The 27,366-nt window shown below is 34.2% G+C and overlaps 1 protein-coding gene across 3 annotated transcripts; it reads right to left on the bottom strand.

Annotated features, from left to right (window-relative positions):
• Nucleotides 1-131: 131 nt before the first annotated feature.
• On the bottom strand, nucleotides 132-20,155 carry LOC124436552 (palmitoyltransferase ZDHHC11-like). 3 transcript variants are annotated; one of them, XM_046986496.1, is made up of 10 exons: nucleotides 20,025-20,155; nucleotides 16,703-16,894; nucleotides 16,062-16,234; nucleotides 15,750-15,851; nucleotides 3,625-3,740; nucleotides 3,394-3,516; nucleotides 3,040-3,158; nucleotides 2,848-2,958; nucleotides 1,485-1,531; nucleotides 132-623 (listed from the first exon to the last, which is right to left on the bottom strand). In XM_046986496.1, the coding sequence occupies exons 1-10, from the start codon at nucleotides 20,025-20,027 to the stop codon at nucleotides 557-559; spliced, it is 1,053 nt and encodes a 350-aa protein (XP_046842452.1). In that variant the 5' UTR covers nucleotides 20,028-20,155; the 3' UTR covers nucleotides 132-556. The 3 variants fall into 3 exon arrangements, with proteins under 3 accessions (XP_046842452.1, XP_046842453.1, XP_046842454.1); XM_046986497.1 differs by having other exon boundaries at nucleotides 132-620; XM_046986498.1 differs by lacking the exon at nucleotides 2,848-2,958 and having other exon boundaries at nucleotides 132-620.
• Nucleotides 20,156-27,366: the final 7,211 nt, after the last annotated feature.

Below are 27,366 nucleotides of genomic sequence, written 5' to 3'. Positions count from 1 at the left end.
TCAACGGGTTTTTTTTTAGGAGGGTAGAAGCCGTAAAAAAATAGTCAACGTCTTTGTATAAAAGAGATCTTGCACTTCAACATTTTTCTCAACCCAGCTAAACATATACATTTGAAAAACCAGTGCCACGGTAATTGCTTCATAATTTTACTATCATATACTATGCTATATACAATATGTATTATAAATACGCGTCTACATATATAGTTTACCAACATGGTCCCTCGTTAATTAAATTCATTTCAGCTCTTGTCATAATAAAATTGATCATAAAGATTCTAGTGATTTGAAGTAAGGAGGAAAATATTTACAAATGTTATTGCAATTCAAATATGGTTGACTCAATAGTTATGATACACATTGTGAACCATTTCTACAAACAACTTGGGATCATTTATATGCACTGGTGTGACGTCCGGTTTTCAATCAATGACATTTTCTACTTTCATGGGTGACTTCAGCAGCATCGAATGGATTTACAAAATTACCAATAGAATATTTAACACGGTCATACCAAGTAATGTCGTAAAAATTCAATATTAAAATTGAATTGTTTTTAACTTGAATCGTCAATTTCAATACGACAATCTTGTACATGTTTTGTTTTCATCTCCGCACTGCTGCTTGAAAGAAAAATATATAAAGCAATCAGACGACCACTTTAAAATCACTCGCTGGAATATTAATTTTAGGGAAAATTAAATTCCTGAAGAACATTTGCAATATATCAGATAAGTCGAAAATTTATCTTTATGGATTTTTTTGGGCCAAAAAGTAGGCGACTTCGTGCCGGAAGTGACGTGGAAAAGGAGAAAACGTAGTTTTACTTTTAAAGGTTTTCTTTGAAAATTCGTTAACGGGATATCATCAAACAATACACCTTAGCAACATTTTACATTTTTAGTGCGAGTTTTGTAGAAAATTTGCTAAAACAGCTTTTTCTGTATACTAAGAGCTGTATCGTTAATGATGTGTTCTAATTTTTGGCCCCAAAAGACCATATGGTAAATTTTCGTTGAATCGAGTTTATTATTAAAGTGTATTTAACTATCTAAAGAAGTTATTTCCCTGACCCTGACATATGCACATTAAATAGCTAAGACATGAAAAATTGTAAGGAGACTATGTCAAAATAAAGGTAACAAAACAGACATCCAGATGTATAGATAAGACCACGTTTAAAATTTGGATTTTCTTGTATTGTCGCGAGATTACCCAAATCACTCGTTACTTACACGAAGTTTAACCAACGAAAATCTTTCTTGGATCGTTTCAAAGGTGAGTGCCACTAATGGCACGTATAACGAAACATGATTTGCTTACATAATACATTGCCACAGGTGAGATTGCATTACAGTTGATTTTGTTGTGGCATTTGACAACTACGTATTATGGTACGCAAATATAACCAAGCACTGTTCTCAAGTAGCTCGAGTGAACGCCTGACCTGCATCTTGTCGATCTAGCTAAGTTTGACAACTCACCTTCTTTCACATTGAACAGTTATCTCTTGAGCAGCGACTTTGTTCAACTTAAGAATAAAAGAAAACAAGTTCAGTTAGTCATTTGTGATATACAAAATATGCGGGCTACTCTTCATAAAAAAAGATCAATGTGATGTGATATTCCTTCAATAATAACATATTTTTTGATGGAGTAAAGTACGACGCTTTGTTTCACTTTTAAAAAATAAAAAATTCCGTGTTTCTATAGAGTTATATAAAAACGCGGGTAAGTTTGGGAAAAACTAGAATTTGCGTGGCTAGCACGAGCACAAAGTGTGAATGTTTCCAAGAAATTTCGAGTTTCTCCCAAACTTTTACAAAGGTTTATATAACTCAACACGAATTATGTTTTCGAATTCGTTTATAGCCATTTGATAACAATGAAAGATAAATTTATCGATTTTAATGACATATTGTTAATATTGTTTAGATTTTTGCCTTTTACATCTACCACGCAAACCACGCAACATGTGTTTCTAAAAGGCTATTTTATAAATTAAAAACAATGAAAGATAGCTATGTTCGCATTAGCCTGTGCAAACCGATCTGACCTTAGCCAATCAAATTAATTAATGAATAAATGAGAATTTGCAAATCAATCACAAAGGAGTTATTTGCCACGCGGCTAATGGTTTTATTGCTTCCGAGGGCAAAACGCACGCGTGAATCAAATTTCTTTTCCCGCTTTGCCGAGCCAACTCGGCACATTGCGATTACATGGGAATTTTCATCCCACCTAAGCGAGTAACTCGGCAACCAAGAACCGGGATCCCGGCAAGGCGGGAAAACTCGCTTGCCATGTAATCAACTGTCAAAACAATATATAATAATTATTCAAAGGGAGTCAACTCGGCAAAGCGGGTCAACTCGCCTATGTAATCGGCACCTAAGTTACACCAAGACACAAGGTCATTGTCATCAAACTAGCCGAAGGGTAGACATCTCAAAGTTAGACATAAAGTTAGATCACCCACCCCTCCACCCTTCACACGTCATGGAACATTAAAATTGTCTCAAGAACAGTTGTAGGACTTATCAATGACATGCAATTGGAGTGGGCGTTTTATCCCGCACGTTTTCTGTGAAAATAATTAATTAGCAATTTATTTCCCAAACTATGAGTGGTTTGTTGTTCATACGCAAAGAAAACAGAGCTCAACATGATTTGTGGATCGACGGAGTAATGGACCGACTTTAATTTGTTGTTAATGGCAAAGGAAGCGATAAATAACGTAATTTAAAAAGAACAATTGAAACCTTTGTGTTAAATTTGTCTGTTTCGCATTATTGTTGTTTATAAAAGTAATAGATGTTTACAGTGTTTTAATTTGCTAATGCAAACCTCGAAGACGTTCGTGAGAACTCTTGAGCAGGTGGAACCCTCGAAATTCGGTCTCGGGCTTGCACTGATCTGCATTGAAGTTCTCCCAAAAAGACTTCTCGGTTTGCATACCTGTGCAAACACAGTAAACATCTTTTATTTCTTACATCAAACTTAGAATTGGATTCATACTCTTTTCTAATACTGACAAACCTTGTATGACTTTAGCTTTTTTGGCGAAGTCATCGATATTGATGGATTAGACTCTGCAGCTTCAGCGACAGTTTGACGACTTTGAACAATAAAATCATACGTGGACATACCTTTACTAACTATAACACAAATGAAAAATAAAATTTTAGAAGAGAAACATCAAAAAAGATTTTTATTAACTTCCAGAAACATGCGTCTAAAACAACAATCCCATTGATATCCAATATAACCATCGGGGCAAGAAATAACAAAGGAAATAAGCGTTTTCTTTCTTTTTCCATCTTCGCATGCAAGTAAAATAATGAAGCATATGCCAACTAAAGGAAATTTTACAAACTAAAATATTTAACTTACTTAAAACTATATGAAAACACATTAAGTGACCGAGCAGAAGAAATGCGACGAAGAGTAAAACGATGATTACTATATCGACAGCCAGAAAGGTTTTGTCGTTCATCTCGCGAACGATACTCCACCCTGAAAAGAAAAAAGTTTCCATCGTCATCCCCACGTCAGACTTCATGGACGTTGAATATCAAATGTGTAACAAAGTTAGAACGTAAAACCAGTCATATAGACAAGTACATCTGTCTTTCACCAGCCTGTCTCTATCGATAAAATATACGATACAAAGATAAAGACAGAACGCCATAATGAATACCACTGAAGCGAGGGCCGAAGATACACAACCGAGAAACATTCTACAAAACAAAAGATAACTACCTTCATTAACAATATCAACTGTTACATGTTTGTAGATGTAAATTGTTGGACTGTTGTTGTTGATGTTGTTGTTGAGCAAAAGTCCTTCTCAGGACTATACCAACCTGGACAATCTACACCTACAAACATGTAACAATACTCCCGCGTTCGAACCATTTACTTTATTATCAACAGTCATACCAATCAAGTTCGTATATCTAAACGAACTGAACTAGCCTTAAAGTGCCTTTATATCAGGGTCAGGGAAATAACTTCTTGACCTAGGTATTAAATCGAAATTAAGAACACTTGCAGTATATTTCATAAGACAAAAATTTTATCTCTAATGGGTTTTGTGGCCTAGAAGTGGGTGACTCTGAACAGGATGTGACGTAAAAAGGAGAACACATGCGTACAAGATATACCTTTCATTATACTAAATAAAGCTGTTACGGCAAATCTTAAAAAAATAGGAACACAGTGTGTACAAGTGGGTAGCCTTGACCAGAGTTACAGAACACGGAACAAACTGTAGTCAGTAGTCCCACTACTTGGTGCTGTATTTTTCATTAAATAGATTACTGGCTGTAGCTAGTCATCTTAACATTCATCTTGGTAACGCATTTTACTTCTCTGCACCAAGTTAATCGCATGGACAATAAGATATTTGCCACTTTAAATTTTCATTAGAGTGAGACTATTGTTTCTTTCTTTACTGTGGCCTTGAGTTTAAATTATAAAGTACAAAAACTTTATAAACACATCTATAGTGAAGTCCCAAGGTCATTCCCTTTCGTAATAACAACATATGAAAAATAACAATAATAATTTCTTCTCAAAATGCCACATTATGAAATCATTCCTTACTTTGGCGCTTCTCTTTCGTACAAAACATTCGCTGTGCACAATGTTTGATCAAAATGTCCTGTAATTATCTTACCTTTTTTATTGCTCTCTATACGCTCAGTGCATGTTATGTGTGTTTGAGTTCACGTGCTTATATCGTGCAAAGGAAGCTTCAAAAAACATTACAGCAGCGATGTCTTCATAAAAGTTCGTAAATTTTAAAGATAGTACGATAAGTTCTTCGCCATTTTGAATTAAAACGATTTTTGTAAAATATAATATCTTATTTGTCTAACAATCGTGTAGTAAATAGATACATCGTTCTTTTAACAGGATATATGAAACCGGTTTGTTGTGTTGTATGAATATTTACTTATTAACATTTTGATAGGACTATATTGCCGATGATTCTGTTCCAATTTTAATTTTTTTGTTTATTGTTTAAATGCCGAGGCATTGCACATGGTAAATATATCAATGCTAATGTAGTTATTTTCCACAGGGCCATAGCTTGACACTTATTACTCGCGCTCAGGAGGGGCACAAGTAGAGGCTTCGGCTTGTGGTGTCGAGAAATCGACTTTGTTGGCCCAGAATGCATTGGCTTTCACAACATTGCGACTGCAAGGAGTGCAAAATATAATTCTTCGACAATACAAATATAGAAGCCATCCTTTAACAAACAATAAAAAGGTTGGAAATATTTACGCAAAAAAAGACAAAGCTACGCTACAACATATTGCATGGTGCGACATATACTTTTAAATTCCTGATTTATCGATATTTTGACTTTGTTGTTTACAAATTTTTACAGCTTCCTTTGAATGAGAGATTTTAGCACTGTAATTTGGCATTTGGAAGGATTTAGCTTTCATGCTTTTGCTAACAATACTTGCAACAATGCCTCTTATTGATATTTAATAAAAGTAGTTTCTCAAATGTTTGATCACTGATTAGATGGCCGATAGCCCGATCCAAACACTTGGCAATGTTGCTCGAATCAAGAAACTCTAGAAATCAATCGCCATCGGCTCATGTTTTCCGACATTCTTTCATTTTTTGATCCGATCGTCAAAACTGAAATTGTTTGATCACAAGAACACGAGTGTACGCCTGAGCAGGCGTCTTGTCATATATTTAAATTCCTTATTTTTGACGTTCTGTTAAATCCAAATTGTCATCATTACTAATTGAAATAAATCTAAAAACTATATCATATCTGCTTTACATTTTCCTTACCAAAACACAGAGCCTCGGAAATACCATTTCAGGGTTTTAGAGCAATACAAAATGTATTTTGTAGGCATCGTTTTTGCGTAAAAACAACACATTTGGCTTACGTTTTTTTCAAAAAAAAACAACTGAAGTGAACAATACTTGAATGTTTTGCCAAATATTTAGGCTCATTATCATGCCAAATATATGGCTCATTAGCATGTCTAGAAACATAAAATTTATTTTACAATAATGCTATTCCAAAAAAGATATTGTCTTTAAAAATTTCTACCAAGTTGTCAGGCATAGACTCCCCAAGAGACCCCCATTCAAACCTCTATGTAATGAGTTAAGTTAGAAATTTGGTACTACAAGGGACAGTTCATAGATATAGAAAAGCTCAGACTTCAAACCATGCAAGTTTATTGTAACCCTTTACCCATGTCCACATACAGAGCCAGCAAATTCACCTTTTGAGAAAAAACTCAAAATTTTTTCAATTTAAATTATTTTATTTCAATTTAAATTATTTAATATATTTTCACTCAAAATTATTAGAGTAAAAATTTGCAATTAAGGACAGCTTAATGCCCTTAATGTTTATTAGGCTATTAGACTATTATCTTCTGTAAGCATATGCAAGGTGTGCTATATAGCAATCACCAGTAGCATTTATTTGCCAATACAAACAGAATGTAACCAACATACCTTTAATTATATAATTACATGAATGTTAAAATTGGTTCATGTGTCATGCTTACTAGTTATGGTAAATATCTTTTCATATGATCAAAGCTCGTTTAAATGTAAATCTGAAATAATTTAGTTTAGAAATTATAATGATCATCAGAAAAATTACCTAGTGATCATGAAAAATACTTTGCTGTTTTGCCAAATTTTAAGGTTTATCTGCATACATAGGAAGACATTTTTACCTTATAGAAAATGCTTTTCATACATCAATAGCCCTTTGGAATTTATGGCAAACAATCTGGTATGAGCCGTAGATCAACACACACCTTGACATCTCTACATGAGGTGTTCAGTTAGAAAAGGGGACAATATGTGACCAGGGACAACATTTCATGTATGTGAAATACTCAGGTTTAATACCATTCCAGTCAAATTGTCAAAATAAAAAGCTTCATGGATCAGAAAAGACTTAAAAGCACATGTTATAGTAAACAGCTTCTCATGTAATCAATGTTAGTTTTCTCAAATCTTAAACAATATGTAGTATAACTGTCCAATGATTGAATGATCAATGATTGGGGCTTTTCAAATGTTTGGTATTTGAAATTTTGCGAATTTTTTTGGCTGTTTCGAAAGACCTTGTCGTTTTGAGCCATTAGCAAAAACCAGAATTCAATTACGAAACATACAACTTATTTTATAACGTCTCAAACATAGAATTTTTACTCCATTTTAAAAATATACCAAGGGAAAGATGGTACCGGGTTGTGACGTATGCAGTGTGACTTATCGGAGAGTGCTTATACAAAATACAAAAACATTAGAATAAAATAGGTACGCCATTTCGTACATGCGTCTACGTTTTTTATGACATTTTGAACTATTTATGTCACAGGTAATGTGAACCAATTACTGAATATCGTTGAATAGAATTATTCAGGTAGAGCTGGTGGTCACTGAAAATACATTCTTGTGTACTGTTTTTGAGAAGCATGCTGTCAGTAACACTTGCATTGCAGATATCTCTAGATACTTGATCTTCACTCTATTTATAATCAATATCATTTTTGTTTCTTTGAATGGTATTTGGTTTGGCATTTATTTTTTGTGATGCAGTTCAGCCGTTGCTTATTTATGTTTTTGGACAGCTATACTATCTGAGTCACCTAACTGGTATTCATCAAATATTCAACATTCGGAAGACATCTAACGCTGGCCATTTTGACAGTGATTTTTCTTGCCTTCCTCCTGGGTTACAAATTACCATAATTGACAGATCGATCTGTTTTTGTGTGGTAACTTCGATTTGCTTTTAAGTAAGTTCGATATATGCGGGCTTGTTTCAATTGCTTCTTGGAAGCGTTCGATTTAATTCACGACCGTTCGATTTAAATGTATGACATTGGTAGTTTTGTCCTTATTGGACGCCCATACCTTGGCAACGATAGGGGCAAATTCGATTGTTGCACGAGCAATTTTTAAACGAACACGAACGCCGATATTTTACAAGTATCGTAATAAATTTGATGTCAATTTGATTTACATAACTTGTTTTATCCATAACAGATATTTGAGATAAGTAGAAAGTCGCGAAAGGCCGCCTTAAATATTCAAAAATCTTTGTTTGTAAACGTTATCCGCTATACAATTCGATAGTAATTTGTATCTCTAGAGGGTAACCAGAAGTGCATTTTGCATATAAAATTATGCTTCACTTTTGTTACTGATAGAAGCTGTATCCAGTCTATTATCAGATCAGTGGTTAACGGTGATTAATTTTGTGTTGAGAATTGTCTACCTTGTTAAATCATAAAAACCTATAAAACCATACATAAGTGTAACTCACGCTAGACAGTGCGCCTGACAAACATTGCATATACATCAAGGAATATATTTACTACATAAATCGATGGCAAAAAAACAAACAGATATCTGGGCCGCCTAAGATATAGTACGAAAAGTGAAGCCGGAAGTTGGCTCATTTGCTTACGACCTTCGTGGGGGGTATCCGTCCCACTTTACTATACTTTTGTATTACAAAATCACAGTTTTTGCGTTTTTATTCGTTCTACAGAACGACTGGCAAAGATATTTAATACTAAAAAGTTCGTCTTCTTGGCTTGACAATGCCAGAAAATTGAGATTGTACAAGATTGACCGGTATTGTTTATTACAGAATCCTAAGACTGCCACCAAAATTTCATCTACAATGACGTTATTGGAATTTCATAGGCCCTTTCATAATGAAAACAAATAAATTCGCCTGATTTGAAAATTACAACTTATGAAGCCTGATTTGAAAATGACTTATAAAGCTTGAAGGGCTAATGAAGTGAAATTTCCATGTCCCTTTTAATGGTTTAATCAAAAGCGCTGGCTTTGAAAACCTAGTTCCTAAAGATAGAATTGAAATTGGTTTCTTAGACCGATTTTACAGCCGTCTGAAGTTGCGATTTTAGGCAGTTCCTGCGAGAACTTTTTTGACATGTGTGTCGTCATATCAAGTACACACTCTCAACATGGCTTTTTGAGTTAATAGAAATATATGATTTCGCGCTAAAAGACACAATCCCCTAGTGGTCAAATCTTTGTGAATTGTTCCAATAATCAATACATTGAAGGAATAATTATTAATTTATTTCATGACAAGAGAAACAGATACAAAAAGGCAAAAGAAGTGGTTACATTTTCTTCGCGTGGATTGACGTGCTTTTCAGGCATTGTTGATAATATTTGCTTGCGTAGTGATTTGACTTTTCACGTGGGAAGAGCGCACTGATAATGTGGATATTGGGGAATTATTTGCTTACTGAAAAATTATTTGCGTATTCATTTGCACATTGCGTATTACTCAAGAAAAAAAAATCATATCACTTCGTAAGCCAAGGGAAGAAACTACAGTTGTTATTAAAGATTTAATTCTAAGTCTACGATTACTACCATTTGCGTTCAAGCGTTGAGTGCGAAAATTTTATGATGCTTCCGTGTCGGAAACGTGACGTTTCCTTGTCGTTTGCTGCATGTTTTAGGCGTGGAATTTGCACCTTTTAGGAAAATATGTTAACGTTTGACAAGCCCATTAAACAAGTTTTCCTAGGAGAAACAACATCTTTGCATGTTTGTGTAACACCCTTATTTTCTACTTTTACACTTTTCGGAGACAATGTAAAGAAAATTTATTATTGAGAAAAGGTTCGTTCGATTCAAAAAATAGTTTGACTTGTTTAAATTTGTATACAAATGATTGCTGAGACAGTTGTGAAGTTATGGAAGGAGTTGACACAAAAAACGCGCGACTGCAATACAGAGACGATGACAATACTTTGCAACGATGAGGGACGAATCTGACCTGCAAGACGCTATGCGCTGTTTAACAGAAGTACCGAATTCTGATGAGATTTTGGAATGTGTGTACGAATTCACGATGAGATAACACTATGTGGGAAGCAACGCAGAAGTTCATCAGTAACGTCAACAGCAAACATAGGAAAATCTTTCTTTTTTCTGCTCCGTCCACACTTTCTTTACTGTGGTCGAACCAGGTTGAACACACTTAAACAGCACGGCAGACTGCAGTGTATGTGCCTATAGGAACGAACAGCGCGATTTTGTCGGTTCCGCGAAGAAACATTTCATCGATTATCATGATTTCATGTCGCAGGACAGCGCGACACCAGACTTAAATGGACGACCTTCGCGATTAATCTGCATTATAGCTGCAATAACTAATCAAACTCCATGCAAATTTTTATACGGATGTATAAGTAAAAAATAAACATATTAGGGAACACATGCAAAGATGTTGTTTCTTCAAGGAAAACTTGTTTAATGGGCTTGTCAAACGTTAACATATTTTATTAAAAGGTGCAAATTCCATGCCTAAAACATGCAGTAAACGACAAGAAAACGTCACGTTTCAGACACGCGGAAACATTGTGAAAAATTTCTCGCACTCAACGCTTGAACGCAAATGGTAGTAAATAATTGGCTGAGGCAGACAAAGAATACTTGACAATTTAAAAGATAAAAGTACTGTACTAATTTTTCTTGTTTGTAGAAACTTTAAAGTATGCATTGTTTTATGTATTGCTATTTGTTTGATATATTCTTGCTGTTATTTGGTATATTCATGGGTTTGTTTGGTATATTCTTGATTAATGCTTGATATATTCTTGTTCTATTTTAATTCTCGACATTCTATATGTGTATGTAAATAAATGACCAGAATAAAAGTAAGCTATAGTTTTAGCCCACTTAATTCTGTTAGCACCATTTTTGCATCTGGACAACATTTAAGTATAATATGCGATGTCTATGTATTATGTATTTTCTGATGTTGGGAAATACAATAAATGTACCTAACCAAAAACTGACTAAATTCTTATTGATTATTATACAATGAAATGTGTACTAAGATAAAATAAATCATGAGTGTTGGCATGTATATCCTTATGTGTCCATGATTTTCAATAATTTCGAGGACTGTGTTCAATGCCTTCATAAAGGCAATTGACAGTAGGCCTGTAGATATTCTATCTGACACCATTTAAAACTGCATCTACCAATATGAAATCAACATAATGTGCAATAGTGACAAGTTAATACAACAGGTATATATACAATAACATGCAACACCTCGAAACACAATCAGTCACAAACAACACCAACATCAGACTATGGAAAAGATATATCGACGACATCTTTGCCATTGTCAAGAAAGACAAAACAGAACAAATCCTACACACCATAAACAATACCACAAAGAACATTACCTTTACTAAAGACGAAGAGCACGACAAACAACTTACCTTCCTCGACATCCTACTAACCAGAACAGATGACGGTACACCAAACACACAAGTATACCGCAAAACTGCCCACACAGACCAAATACATGATTTCAACAGCAATCACCCAACACAACATAAAATAAGCAGCATTCGAAAACTTTTTAACAGGATAAACACTCATTGTAACACCGAAGAAGCCAAAAAAACAGATCGCAACTACTTATACTCCACATTTATTAAAAACAATTACCATAGAAACTTCATAAACAAAACTATAACCAAAATACAAAACAAAACACAAACCGACAAAAGCCACAAGAAACCGGACGAAACAGTAAAAATCGTCACATTACCATACATAAACGGAACATCAGAAATGACTGCCAGGCTTCTTCATCCATTTAATATTAACGTCGCCCACAAACCTACTCAAAAACTCAAATCATGTTTCATCAAACATAAAGACAAAACAACAATTCATGATACAACTGACGCGATCTACATGATACCATGTCAACACTGTTCAAAGCAATACATAGGACAAACATCAAAGAAAATCGAAACAAGACTCACAGAACACAAAACGCCATAAAACGACGAGATCCGAACTCACTACCGGCAGAACATACCCACGGAAACAACCACACATTCGAGAAACTAAAGTACTCGGACGCGCACAGACTAAACACGCACGCGAATTTAAAGAAACTTGGTACAGTAAAGACAACGACACAATACACAGACATATCGACATACCTATCATATACTCACAACTAAAGAAAAAGGACAAAAAAACTACAAACAACACCAAAATTACACTCTAATAACTTTACAAACATTTAACACCGAACATATTAACAATACACCAAAACCCATGACAACGCATTCCACCCCACTCAATCACATTAATCCACCCGCTAATTCAATTAGACGCTCTAAGCGTCTACAAGCAAAAGCACATGTAAATAGTAATTTCCTCATTCTGATGAAGGCTCGAAGCAACGAGTCGAAAGCTCAATAAAAATCATTTAAAATTCGGAGAAACTTTTATCTTTTATGTATTAAATGCCTGGATTACCAATTTTCAAACTTCAATAACATTTTACATATGTAGGTTGATTTAGTTGGACCAAATGCAACATGTTACTGGTTTTCATGTTTCCCTCATACAAATACATTGCCCCCAATAACAAGAAAGGCAGCATCTAATTACATACATAGATACACAGTATTGGCGCATTGTATCGGTATCGGTTCTATTACTTTTCATTGATTTACAGGCATTGGGCTGCTGCTTACTTGTTCTAAAATTGAAGCAGAGATCTGTCAGCTTATAGTCGGATATATTCAGCAATTCAGCTGATCTTACGCTAAACTATGGGCACGCCAAACGTTGCATACTACCCCGAACATCCGTCACTAATGAGAAGACAGTCTTCAGGGGCCGGTTGTATAAAAACGTAGTTAACTTTAACTACAGTCAACGCTAACTACCGCAGTTAAGTCCTTAAATGTAGTAACTTAACTGCTCGACTTAACTGCGTTGCACAAAACGTAGTTAGTGTGATAGTTAAGTAACTGCTTAGTTAACTTGAGTGGAAATTGCGTGGAGTGTTTACTTTAAATGACATAATGTTTAATCAATTTATGCTTTGTAATGGCGGGCAAGTGAGCAATAAAACGACTTTAAAATCACGAAAAATCTCTTGGCTTATGTAAAAATCCTAAAATATGGCAAACTATTGTCGTTTTTGCGGATGTTGATGATGCGAAAAAAATTTTATAAACGATTCACGGTTACATGGTAACCGGATTAAATTGTAGCATATACTTTGGACTTTTCTTAAGAAAATCGACCCGAATCTTCTGTGTAGTACAGTACGATGTTGATGAATGATATGCGTCTCGGCAAGAACTGCTTTCTTTTATGTACCAATTATATATAATGGACTTGGGCAAACGAAACAATGAACTCTTCTCAAATTGATTCATATTGTATTCTATGTGAAAGGATTTAAATATTTGAATGGCATTGCTTTTACAGAATTTAAAACTGAGAGATTGAGGGTGACAAAGGAAAAGATCGTTTCGTTTCTCTTTATAACAGCTGAGTAAAATGCTTGAAAGAAATGTGTTTGTACAGACATAAGTCACACATATTTGTAAAAGGTGACAGTGATGGACTTTTTTATTCTTAGAAAACATTTCTTTGAGCCATTATCGTTAGTAGCCATGTAATCCAGCAACTGTCTTTTCTCTGCTTGTGACATGTTATATTCACAGCTATACACAAAATACTTATTTGTTCTTAATTATGCCTTGCAAAAAACTGAGTTATAAAAACTATTGGGTATATTTGTTAATGAGCCTTAGCTATGAAACTTTTATTTATGCCTTCGTGATTTATTAGCCTATTTTTGTCTAAAGGTTGGGAGTTTATTTTTTTCATACTTTTTAAGTCATCAAACAGTAGCTAGAGATTTCTGCTTCTTAGAAAAATATTGGCAGGCAAGATTGCATGTACATTAAAAATAAACATTTTTACATAGAAAATATATGATGAAATATCAATAAAACCCACTAATTGACTGTCATGTATATTTTCTGCTTGTTTAATTAAACACGTGCAATGGATAATGTATATATATCAAGCAACATGGACCTTCACCATGCATGTTAATGAAATGTTTTATGTATTTAAAAAACTAACATCGTTGTATCTCAAGCAGCTGATACGCAAAAGAGTAGTCATGACTAAAAACTGTTGTAAAGCTCATGTATCTATTTGTATTATCATTGGTATATTTAGCACAACATTTATACTGTAGTACCTCTTTGTTTTAACATAATCTAGTTTATTCTCCATAGAGCAATGACTTTATATGATGCATATGATATTCCATGAATCAAAATGCAAAAGGAAAACCCGCAAATTGAATATTTCATACATCCAAGGCTATGGGATCATTGCTCGAATAACATTATGTCTTTTTTTTTGTCATGGAACGAAGTGTACGTGTTTGTAAGACAATGTCAGCGAGTTATGTGCACTAATCTTAAAGAAGTGGCTCTATCTCAATTGAGAGTCTCGCTTATGAATTGAAAGAGCTACTGGACGCAAAAGAAGACAATACACAATGCAATTGCTCTTTTGTAAAAAGGGTTTGTTACTCGGATAAGTTGTTGGCTGTTTTTCGTCAGCAAAACTTGGGATGTTTACAGCACTGACGAATGTAGTACACCGTCCATAAAGCTCTTATTCTAAAAGCCTTTGCCATGGAAGATACATATGTGATTAAAAACTCAAGGTAAAACCTTGTTGATCAACAACATCTCGCTCATAATTTTCTTTGAGAAGCTAAGCCGCCATATTCAACTGTGTTTTGAAAAGTTAACTATGCTCCATAGCATAGTTAACTGCAACTACTACAACTGCAGTTAGCGCAAACTACTTTTTATACAACCGAATTAACCGCGTGGTTAAATTTAACTACTCTTTAACAGCAAAAAGTGTAGTTAAAAAGTAGTTAAGAGCTTTATGCAACCGGCCCCAGGTAGTTCACGACTTCAGGCGTTCTTGCGCCACTATTATATTCTTTTTTTGAAATCCTTTACGAATAGAAGGACTGTAGAATATGTAGCTACTTTCATTTTTTTTCGAAGAAATATCTTTTAGCGACAAAAAATCGATCAATTCAGCACAAACAACATCGGCACAATAGAAATTCCTATTAGGCTCGCGACTTTCGTACTCGTTATGACGTCAGATTGAGCAAACATGGCGGCGAAAAAAGTTCGCATGTAAGGACGACCTTTAGAGTTGAAATTTGGCAATTTCCACTCAACGTGTCATGGTCATAAATAAATCAAAATTTTGCAATTACCTAGAAATTTCATTTAACCAAACAAAAGGCACGAAAATTTCACTTCATATTTGCACTATAAGAAAACGTTGTAAGTTTTGCGTTTGAAGTTTTTGCTCCTTTTAATAGTCAAAAGCATTTCACGCCTCGCTGAATCCCGGTTACCGAGCTCATGTGAACAGCCGCTTAGAAATTTGGTGTCGGCTTCGATTCAATTAAATAAGTGTTGAAACAATAGCTTAAAATCGAAATATTTCGTCACCAAACTAACTTTATTGCCAAAGCCATATTTTTTTTAATTTAGATATTCTCGCCCAAAACTATTATTTTGCCCACTAATGCGTTCTGTATTTATCGCCGAAGTCAATTGACCAATCAAAAAACAATTCAATAAATGTTCTATGTATGATGTTCCATAAAAAGTTCAACTGTTTTTAAAATAAGGTTGATTCTTTTCTCTTTTCAAAACTCTCAAAAATGACTTAGGCAAGAAAGTTAAAACAGGACGATTTGCGGCATATTACAACATTTATAACTAGTAATATCCGAGATAGTTAGCATAAAACAGATACTATACGATAATTTTATCTGAATTGTATACCTGTAATTCTGACCACCAATACAGTTATTCAGCCATAAGCAGTGATGGTCAAAATCACTGATGCATTTGTTACAATTAGCACAATGTTTACTTTTTTTGCTCCTAAAAAATAAAATAATCAAGTATTGAAGCAGAGGAAAAGTAGAGAAGTAATCGTTGCAGAACATCACAAATGAACAACGTGATCAAGATTTGACTGTATGGTTATTGAGTCACAGCATTGCAGGAAAAGCGAAAATGCTTCCACAATCACGTGGTCAAGCAAGCAAGCGTTAAAACCAATGCAAGTTTTAAGAGCAAAAACATACTCACACTTCAACTTGGCAAATGTAGCAGTGATAATTTTCAATCACGTGTTTATGAAGAGCTCGATCGAACTCTGCAGCTTTCTCTACCTTTTTCAGCTTCACATTAGGGTCGGCTGGGTTCACCGTAAGGCATGCCAGGTGAAATATTATATGGAAGAAAAGGCATATGCCTGGTAACTGTACGCTGCTAAGGAAAGCAGCACGAAAGACTATTGCATAGCCTCTAATATTTCATACCTATTAATGATTGTTTTTGCAGTAATTACTTTTATATTACCATCTTTATGGCAATTACTCGAAAAGTATAATACCAACATATAAAGGAAGCTAAATTAGGTTGTTGTTTATTAACCTACTAAACATACTTGTAGTAGAACGCTCACATACATCAATGCTTATTTGACAGGAGGTGTGCAGATTTTCGAAGGGGAGGAGGGGGGGGGTAACACTCCAACAGGGTTTGAAATAACGATGTTAAATTATGTCGAATTTTGTCGGCCATTTTTGTCGAAAAATTCTTTTCAAGCTACATTCATGTTATAGGCCTTCTGATAAAAGTTGCGAAAATGCACGCGACCGGAGAAAACACGAACACTTCGCAATCAGTGTACGGTTTAACATAACCAGTAGAAATACAAAGGATACAACACAGCCAGGAATCAATACGTCATGTGGTAGATGGGAAGCTAAGATTCCATAATACACCAAGGGAATACCAACCACAAAGAACCAGGCGATCACTTGAAATGGATGCAGGGGCCAAGACCAGCCATTTGTACGATCTTTTTGACGAATTGCGATTACACCACTTTCTCTGTCTGCCATCATTCTACTTCCCTGCAATAGCATTCATTTATGTAAATAAATATTGCATTAAGTGGTGGAAACTCCGTAGTGGAGATAAAGGGGAGAGAGCATAAAGATTATATATAATACTAGAGGTGGCATTGGGTAGTATCCAGTGCTGTAGAACTAAATTTATCAGATGGGGGGGCTCTCTTGACGTTTTTGTCAATAGTGCCCTCTTAAAATTATCCATTTCAAAGGTATAAGGGGGGCTCCTCCCCCAAGTGCCCCCCCCCACTTCTATAGCACAGGGGGCATCGCAATCTATAGTCGAAAATATGGTAGGCGTCTTTTTTTTTGGGGGGAGTCTTTTGTAGTAAATACTATGACAATCTAATTTTTGAACAATGCTTGCCTTATTATTGTAATTTTAGATGGGTTTAAGCCACTCGTATTTTGAAAAACATGTTTCTGTTGCTTTTATGATCATTCAGTAAATTATAAGTCCGTGAGTCATTGCTTGATAAAAAGACTTTTAATTTTCGACTTCATTTCAAAGTTCTGCTAACAGACTTCAAAAAAACATATATTTGTCATCCATACAGGAAAAATGTTAAATATGGTTAAATATGTGAATATGTGGATTGTAAAAACAAAAAAAAACACAAAAAGAATTACATAAGTTTTCATTGCTTGTAGTCAGTGGCGTCGCTTAAGAGGGGCCTGGGGGCACGTGCCCCCCTAAAAACTTGTTGTGCCCCCCAAATGCCCAACATTTTAATTTTAGAAAGGGGTCTTGAGGTCATTCGAAATCGAAACAGAAGCATATGGTATCAGTGTAACTCTTACGGAATTCGTACAACTTTATTGTAAAGTGGAAGCAATTTTATTAGTTATGCAAACTAGTTTGCGTTGCAATTACGCTTTCTCTGTTTTCAGCCGTGATGTAAAAATTTTAGTTCCTTGAAAATGCAAAAAAAAATACTTCTAGAATAACTCAAATATCTAGTGGGCAAGGAAGAATAAGTGATATTATGATGCTTATCATGAACTACGTTACACCATATCATAGAACTTGTATGAGATCGTGGAAAAGTATTCTAATAAACTCAAACTTGTAGACACAAAAATACAAAATAGCATTAACTAAGTCTAAGGCATATGAAAATACTGCTATATTCTGTGAGTATTATAATATGTAAACATTTCATTATAATCAATAATTAATATACATATCGTTAATATACGTTGAAACTATGTTGTGGTTAATATTTCAAAAAATTCCCAGTACAGAAGCAATTTTAGGGCAAATTCGCTTTGGACTTACGTGGTAAAAATGTTGAGCCCCCCCGTCAAAATTGGCTTTTAGCTCATACGAAGATTATAAACAACATGTAATCAATATAACAGCTCGCTAGAAAACAAATTTTCTTGATGCTCGTACAAAAAGCAAAAAACTTACTACAGTATAATAAAAAAGAATCAAAACTCGAAAGCAGACGGCAAAAGCATCTTTTGTTTACTTCTTGTTTAAAATAAGCGATACATCCTGGACCTGATTATTCAACCAAATTCCATGAATTGTTCTATTTATCGATTATCAACAGTGGCTTAGCCAGCCTGAAACTTTGTTAATGCTAAGTAAATTTTCATCATGCAATAAAACGTTTGAAAATTTCTTGGAAAGCCTCCCAGGTCCTTACTTTTCAACAAAATTCTATGAATTGTTATATTTATTGTTTTTCATCAATGGTTTACTGCAAATTGATAATGCTTTGTAATTTTTTCATAATTAGCATTTAAATTCATTTCTTTAGAATTCATAGTTTTTACTGAGAGTGAACACCAAAATATTTACATAACATGAACAAACTGGCAAGCTGGCTATGCCACTGGTTTTCAAACTTCAAAGGTATATTCACAGAAAATTAGGATTTGTGGAACTGATGGAGGCTGTCCTAGGGTATGTATGTCTGGCCAGTAGAGAGTGGATTAAAAAAATTAGGTTTATGAATGAGTTTCCAAGTGAAATTGCAAAAGCTCCAGGATCATTTTTCTGAACTTCATAACATTTCACTGTTTTCACATTTCAGACATCACTACAAATTGTCGACAAATTTGTAATTTTATGAAAGTTGGGGGCAACTTCCCTACCATCTCACTACCCCACTATCCCAGCACCCTACCATCCCACAATCTCACCATTTTGTCAACTATAGTCAAAGCTCTTTTAAACAGTCCCCACTTGAAACAGGTTGACCGTTAGATAATGGTTAAAACAGGAAACAAGGTATAAAATCTCGAGCTTAAACTATTGAAGAGTTTTGACATAATTTAATACTTTCCTTTCTTTTAACTACTATAGCATAAAAATCATGACAAGTTTTCAAACAAAGATTTAACTAATATATTTTATGATGCGCTGTTGTTACCATATTAAAACATTTAATAAAGTCATAGAAAAATGAAAAATAAAGTTTTGGACCTCAGAAATGGTGATTTTATCCACTTAGTAAATGTGATCCTTCAATAAGGGTCACTTAAATAGTATTTATATCATGTTATATCACTATATCATTTATATCATTTTGGGATAATGTCCTGTGACTGCTTAACAGAGATTGGACACTTAATACATGTTCTATTAAAGGTGAGCATCCGAAAATGCCAATATTTAACATACAAGTCAATAATTTTAAAAAATATTGGTTTCTAGCAATACCCCCCTGACACACAATATCAAGTGGATAGCATCATTTGGCCTTCATGCATCAGGCTCTAGAGTTATGTTTATGTGCACATGATGCATTGTCTTAATGTTTTCCTGAAAGAACTATTGGTACCTACAATTTGTCTATAAGGACTTCCTTTTAGTGACAGCAGCTTGTGGTATGATTGAAGAAATAATGCCAATAAAAGCACATTTTTATCGTAGCAAAATAAGGTATCAGACTTAAACATCACTATCAGTTACTAGTGTAATCTAAGTTTAAAAGATCTTATTAAGAATCTATAAAGTCTCGCGTCAAATATTTATACCAAATGTCTGTAAACGCATAAATGCGATTAGTTAACAAACAAGAAGCTTGATTGAGTGTTAAGACAAGGAAAACCAAACTACACACAGTCAGTCAAATAATAAAGTTTGACAAGTGTTTTAAACGATATTTTCAATTCTTACCATTCAATATTCTTTCAGAAAAAACATAGAACGAATGAGTTTCCATTTAAAGCGAGTGATTGAATTTGTCTACCACGAAATTTGATACAAAAGAATCAACGATCAATGACAAGCTTTATTTCTTGCAATGAAAGAAAGGGCATGCGCATTACAATATAAGTTTAATGTAACCATAACAACAGTCTTATTGTGATTGTGTATAATTGCCAGGGGCCTGTTGCTGAAGCCTGGATAACGTTAACCATTAAACAATAAAATTTTCAAACCTTTAAAAAAAGGTGTTTATATTTTTCGTAACCTTAGAAAAATTTTTTTATTTCAGTGATTGCTCAGCTCGAATCTTATATTTTTTTGTTTTTTAAAAATTTTTATAAAAGTTTGAAAAAACATGCTATCTTATGGATAACGCTATCCAGGCTTCGTGCAACCGTCCCGTGTATTGCTGCCGAACACAAGCGTCACAGCACACTATTCATGAGAGTTTGGCCCAGTCCGGCCAGTCGTTAGAGCGACATATATATAGCTGGGGAAATCTTGATTCAATTCTGTCTGTCTATCACTGAACCGAATTACTATAACTTATTAGTGCGTCGCGTGTGGTCAAAAACATGGCGAATTTTGGTTGTCAAAGTCAGTGGAAGCATTGAACTTTATAAAATAAACACAATGAACAAAGCACATCAACTCAACCAATCAAATTAATCTAAACAATCAATCAGTCAAAGAGAATTTGAAAATCGATCATGAATACATTTTAGAGCAAAATTCAAATGTTTGTTTTTCTCCCATTGTTCTTTTATAAAAGAAATAAAAAGATGTTTTTCGTGTTTGCACTGGCTTTGTGAGAACTCTTGAGGATGTGCAACCCTCGACCTTCGGTCTCGAGCTTGCTCTCGAGTTCTACCAAAGGTCTCCTCCGTTTGCATAAGCCCGTGCAAACACAGGGAACATCTTTTATTTCTTAAATAATAGATGGAAGTAATTTTTTGAGGACAAATTTGACCTCAAGACACGTGTATCACACGCGCGAAGCTGCACGTTACACGAGATTTGTTAAAGAAACATGTTTTTACCGAAGACTTTTCTGATTTCGCTCAAAGAATAAACGTAGAAAAATATGTGGCATTAGGGTGGTGGGGCTTGATCTTTATTCAGTCAATTATGATGCTTTCTACCAGTAGCGTAGTGGTGCAATTTTTGACTGCGGGGCCAAAGCAAGTTTCGCGCTTCACCTTTGAACTAACGAAGTTTGAAGTACATGCCGCAGTATTATTGAGTCTCGATACTTTATATTATCCTTTGCATTTTGATTACACTCTACCGATGACTGCGCTACCACTAGAAAATTAAAAGTAGGTAGCGTAAATGACTAATATTTAATTAACTACATGAGAAATCACTAGAGAAGTCTGACGGTCATTTTTTTGTAATGATAACAAAAATATTATAGATCATTTATCAACAAAAATGATAATTTTGTCTCCAAATACCACAAACTAAAAGTCCGTCTTATTAGTTTATTAGCTCGTGCTCCATGGACGACTGACTTACATAATTGAAACAAGTCGGACGTCTGTTTGAGTGACAGGATTCAGTCAATGACTCAATAGACCTGCTAAGTAGGCTAGCCACTATAACAAGAGTAGCGACGTTCTCAAGAAATCTCAAAAATTTTAACAAAAAATTAATTTTTTCCCCGCTTTAATAGAAAATCTTTTCAACAGAATTTTATACAATTATCTTTCTATTTTTAATCCTACGGGAGGTCTTGAATTGTTTATGATTGATGTTAATTCTTTATACTAACTTTTAGTATACCTGTATGAAATTTTGAGGTGTTTCTTTCAACTATTGCCAGTAAAATTTTACGAATTTCCTTAATTTTATACTTTCGAATACTTTCCGTAACGCATCATCGTCATGTAGTCGTGTCAATTCGTGAATTGCCGTCCTAGCACCTGGACATCTGGACATTTTTTAGTATAGCATTGTCGTTAGCCTGTGAGCAGCATTGAGTTCTATAATAACTGGAGGGGAAACGTCAACAAAATTAGTATAAATTATTAGCGCGCGGCCGCGTGGTCAAAAACATGGCGGATTTTGGTGGCCAAAGTCAAGGAGAGACGCGGGCTCATGAAATAAAATTTTGTCGCCCACCCTGGTTTACCACCACGATTGCGAGTATAGAAACATCAAAACTATTTATTTTCCTAACATAAACACTTTTTAAACTTTATTTATTAAACTGCCAACTTCTGTGGTTTGCGGATGCTGAAATAGCGACAGAAAGGAACATTTCTTGACTCCGTAGTAGCACAGTATTAGTTTTACTATTTTGTTTTTAACACGATACTTGAAGAGTGTTTCTACTACTAAGTTTAATTTAAAGTTATTTTGGTCCAGTCTTGTTTGTTCTTCACTTAATCGCTCGCCAGACGTGGCAAAGCTATCAATTTTATCGAGTTTGCATCCATCTTGTATCATGATCAAGGCATCAAGCTAAACTCTCCTGATTTGAATTGAGTTTACCTCCCAAAATGGGGCATAATTTGTTCATGTTTTTGAAAGATGAAGGAAAGTTTACAACAGAGTTGTGTTGAAATTGAATGCAGTGCCATGCAAAATTAATGAAGAACTATGGTATATGTTGTATAATAAAATAACTATTAAACTGTTTGCCTGCTCAATTTGACTGACTGTATAGTGTAGACAATTATAATGGGATTGGAAAGTTGGATTTATGCAAACAATTTTAAAATTACTAAATGAAGTATTTATTGTTATAGTAAACAGGTTACTACTTCAAAACCAAGATAAAGTAGTGTGTTGAACAATGTGCTAAGATTTGTTTCTACCTTGAAATTTTTGTTCAACAGTAGCTTATGATTATATCATTAATATGCATGAAAAATTAAACATATTATTATCTCATCTCATTAAATCCATACTTGGTATGATTCCAGGTGATCCACAAATTCACATCGGATGCATTGGTTACAATTCAGTTGAATGTAGAAGAAGCAAAAATAGATGGCAAAGAAATTCTTTGTGTCTTATGAAGAATTAGTAGAAATCAATAAAAAGAATTTTTTAAACAAATTGTAAACAAATTTAAATTTGCTCATGGTCAAGCAACCTAGTCAAAGAAGCAAAGTCTGTCTTCAACATGTGACCTTTCCAATGATTTAGTTTCTTTGTACAAAATACTATTTTCGAAACTTGATTTGTAAGTCTTTCATTAATATTTTTTACCAAGAGATAAAGGGAACTAATTCAAGGCTTGATAAAATACAAAGATTTAACAAGTTGTTTATCATTTAATTCCCAAATGTTAGTTTGTACATATAAATAATTAATATTGGTAGCTGTAAGTTGTTTAAGCAAAACAGAAGAGTAGTAGTGCTCGAAGGGGTTAGCATTTTTGAAAAATTATATCTTGTTCATGACATATATTACACAATTCCAAAAAACTGTAAGTAATGCACGATAATATCTATAAAACTTGATAAATTTCTTCAGCTACACTGTCAAATAACTATTTTGCCTTCATGCAGCAATAGACAGTGTTTTTGTCAGAGAAACAAATGCACTTTAGTTTCCAAGTTTGTAATTTCAATGGAAAATTAATGTAGTTCTGTTCAGTAATAGATCCAAGATTCTGCCAAGCTGTTTACAAAATACAAATTACCAAGCAACAGTGTCATGGTGTTTTGAATTTTTTCTCATATTGTAGCTCTTCTAGTTCAACATACTTTCTTTATGAGTTTTCAGTAGATTATCAGGTAATGACAATACACTTATGATACTTATCCATGGTAAATTTTCAGTTGACTTATGTCGCAGGCTGAAACAAACATTTTCTCGTTCCTTAGGAGCATTTTACACAGATTTATCCATTTGAATCAAAAAAGAGTGCACCAAACTGTTTACAAACAGTCAAACACACAAAAGCATGAAATAATGTGTACGTTTGACGAGATTGACAGGTCTAGTAAAGATTGCAGTTTGATTTTCACTTTTAAAAGGTTAAAATGTCATAAAATAACTTAAATGTTACAGCCAAAATATTCGTTCTCTACCGTCGATTTTCTTTATTTTGATGTGTGTTGTACTGTGTTTTCACGCAATGCTGAAGCATTATTTTCACATGATATGCTGTCGGTATCGTAATTGTTTTTTCTCACTTGTTTCGTTCAACATAAACAGTATTAGAAATCAGGAGGAGTGAATATTGAAAAATTTTTTAAAGTGGAAGTTTGACCACCAAAATCCGCCATTACCGCCATGTTTTTGACCACGGGGTCCAGGCATTTGAGCTCTATAGGACCTGGAGAGGCAAGGGCCTGGGCCCGTGGTCATGTGGCAATGGCGGATTTTGATGATCAAACTTCCACCTTAAACATTTTTTCATATTCACTCTCTCCTATTTCCAATACTAGTGAACGAAACAAGTGAGAAAAAAACAATTACGATACCGACGGCATATCATGTGAAATGATGCTTCAGCATTTAAATGGCTGTTTTACACATCAATGCAAAAGAAAATCGACAGTGAAGAGCGAATATTTGGCACTTGACATTAAGTTATTTTATGACATTTAACCTTTAAAGGAAGTAATCAAACGGCAATCTTTACTAGACCTGTCATCTCGTCAAACATACATTATTTCATAGCTGTAATGTTTGACTTTCAGTATGTGATTTGTGCACCTATTTCTTTGCTTCAAAATGGATAAATCAATATTAAATGCTCCAGAAACGAGAAAATGTTCTTCGGCCACGACAAGTCGGCTGAAAATTAACCTGAATAAGTATCAAAGAATGTATTGTCGTACCTGATAAATCTACTGAGAACTAATAAAAGAAAGCTATGTTGAGCAAACAACTGAAAAATTAAAGGCATATTGTTGCAATGTTTATTTTGGCAACAGCAGAATCTTGGATCTATTACTGAACAGAACTACGATGGTACTACATTGATGCAAACTTGAAACTAAAAGTGCATTGATTTCTCTGCAAAAGCACTGTCGTTGCTGCATGAAGGCAAAATAGTTATTTGACAGTGTAGTGAAGAAATTTATCGAAATTCTATAGATATTGTTGTGCATTACTTACAGTTTTTAATTATGTAATATGTCATGAGAACAGATATAATTTTCAAAATGCTAACCCTTCGACACTACTACTCTTCTGTTTTGTAAACAACTTGCAGCTACCAATATTAATTATTTATATGTACAAACTGGCATTTTGAGGTAAATGATGAGCAACTTGAAATCTTTGTAACACATCAAGCCTTTGGTAGTTCGCTTTTATCTTCTTGGTAAAACTATTAATGAAGACTTGCAAAATCGAGTTTCCATGGAAATATTATTTTGTACAAGGCAAATGATTGGAAATCACATGTTGAAGACGGACTTTTGCTTCTTTGACTGGGTTGCTTGACCATGAGCAAATTTAAATTTTGTTGAAATTGCTATTGATTTCTGCTATTCTATTTCATGAACACAAAAATTTCTTTGTAAATCTGTTACAGCTTTTCATTCAACTTCTTTGTAAACAATGCATCCGATAATTTGTGGATCACATTGATCATACCCGGTATGGTTTAACGGATGAATAATAATATGTTTAATTTTTTCATGCATATTCGATATAATCATAAGCTATTGTTGAACAAAATTTCAAGTGAGAACGAATCTTGGCACTAAACGCACTACTTTTCTTGGTTTTGGTAGTAACCTGTTTACTATAACAATAAATACTTCATTTACAGAAACGCTGGTAGTACTTTAAAATTGTTTGCATAGGCAACTTTCAATCATTATAATTGTCTGCACTATACAGTCGATCAAATTGAGAACAACAATTTAATAGTTATTTTGATATACAACATATACCATAGTTCTCATTATGCATGGCACTGCATTCAATTTCAACGCAACTTCTGTTATAAACCTTCCTTCATCTTTTCAAAAACATGAACAAATATGCTTTTTGAAGTGAAACTCAATTCAGGAGGTTGGCGATAGCGATCATGATACGAATGGATGCAAACTCGATAAAATTGACAGCTTCGCTGCGTCTGAAACGATTAGTGAAACAAACAAGACTGGACAAAATAACTTTAAATTATAACAGTAGTAGAAACACTTCGAGTATCATGTTAAGCAAAATAGTAAAACAATACTGTGCTGCTACCGGAGTCAAGAATGTTCCCTTTTCTGTCGCTATTCAATCCGCAAACCACAGAATTAACAGTTTGCAAATAATTTTAAAAAGTGTTTATGTTAGGAAAATAAATTTTGATATTTTCTATACTCGCAATGTGGTGGTCAAATCGAATTGAGCGACAAAATTTTATTTCATGAAGCGTCTCTCCGCTGACTGGCCACAAAATCCGCCATGTTGACCACGCGGCCTCTAATAATTTATGCTAATTTTGTTGACCTCAGTATTAGAGCTCATTGAGTTCTATAATGGCGGGCTGCTATCTCAAGCGAGGCCTTAGATATCTGATGACGCCAAAAAATGGCGTATTTCGTCCGTTGCCGCTGAGATTTACTGAAATTGGTCGCTTTTCGAAAATTTCACAATTTCACTTCTCCTCCTGGGGAAAGAGTAGGAAAATTTATAGTGTATTTTGGGATTCGGCAAGCAGGTTTTGATGAAAATCAATTAGAAACCTAAAATTCATAACAGCGATCAACTGTGGTTGTCAGTTATGTGCTCCTACGAGGATGCATTTATAACTATCGACGAAAGAGCTATATGTCGGCTACACATGTATGAATGCATATGTGCGTCGTGGCTACACATGTATGAATGCAGATGTGGGTCGTTTTTTTACCAGCGTCAAACTTGTTTGATCGATTAAACTCTTTAGTCTATACAAAAAAGTATATCAGTTCATCTCCACGGTTCACGAGAGAGGTAAACATTTGTTATCATTGCTATTTTGCTTCTTTCATGATGCAATGGGCAATGGCTCGCCACAACTGTTGGATTTTTACTTGTTTCTTTAAAAAAAGTAAATATTAAATCTCTGGATACTTACGGATTTTCTGTATTGAGTTTCATATTAAATTTCAAAAGACTCAAGGTGTGCATAGGTTTATTAAATGAAACAAACAATATTGTATAGAAATTACTTTAAAGTAACCTTTTGTGATGTTCTAAAGTGCAACTGCATCAAATACTTGTATAAGTTGTAGCACATTTTGATTTTATTCTATTGATATATGATTGAGCAAATGCAAATAATCATCAAAACACTATACCTCCAATGGTGTTTATAATTCATTTGTAGTTTTAATACTTCTACCTTTCTTTTCACTTTGTT

This window comes from Xenia sp. Carnegie-2017, unplaced genomic scaffold (assembly GCF_021976095.1).
Source record: "Xenia sp. Carnegie-2017 unplaced genomic scaffold, XeniaSp_v1 HiC_scaffold_16, whole genome shotgun sequence".
NCBI lineage: Eukaryota > Metazoa > Cnidaria > Anthozoa > Malacalcyonacea > Xeniidae > Xenia > Xenia sp. Carnegie-2017.
The sequence above is the reverse complement of the archived record's forward strand: the minus strand, read 5'-3'. Positions and strand labels throughout refer to the sequence as shown.

Coding starts and splice junctions, on each gene's coding strand:
- LOC124436552 (XM_046986496.1), bottom strand. Junction 15,852..16,061: donor TACATTTGCCAAGTTGAAGT/GTGAGTATGTTT, acceptor TTTATTTTTTAG/GAGCAAAAAAAGTAAACATT. Junction 1,532..2,847: donor TTCTCACGAACGTCTTCGAG/GTTTGCATTAGC, acceptor TTTATTCTTAAG/TTGAACAAAGTCGCTGCTCA.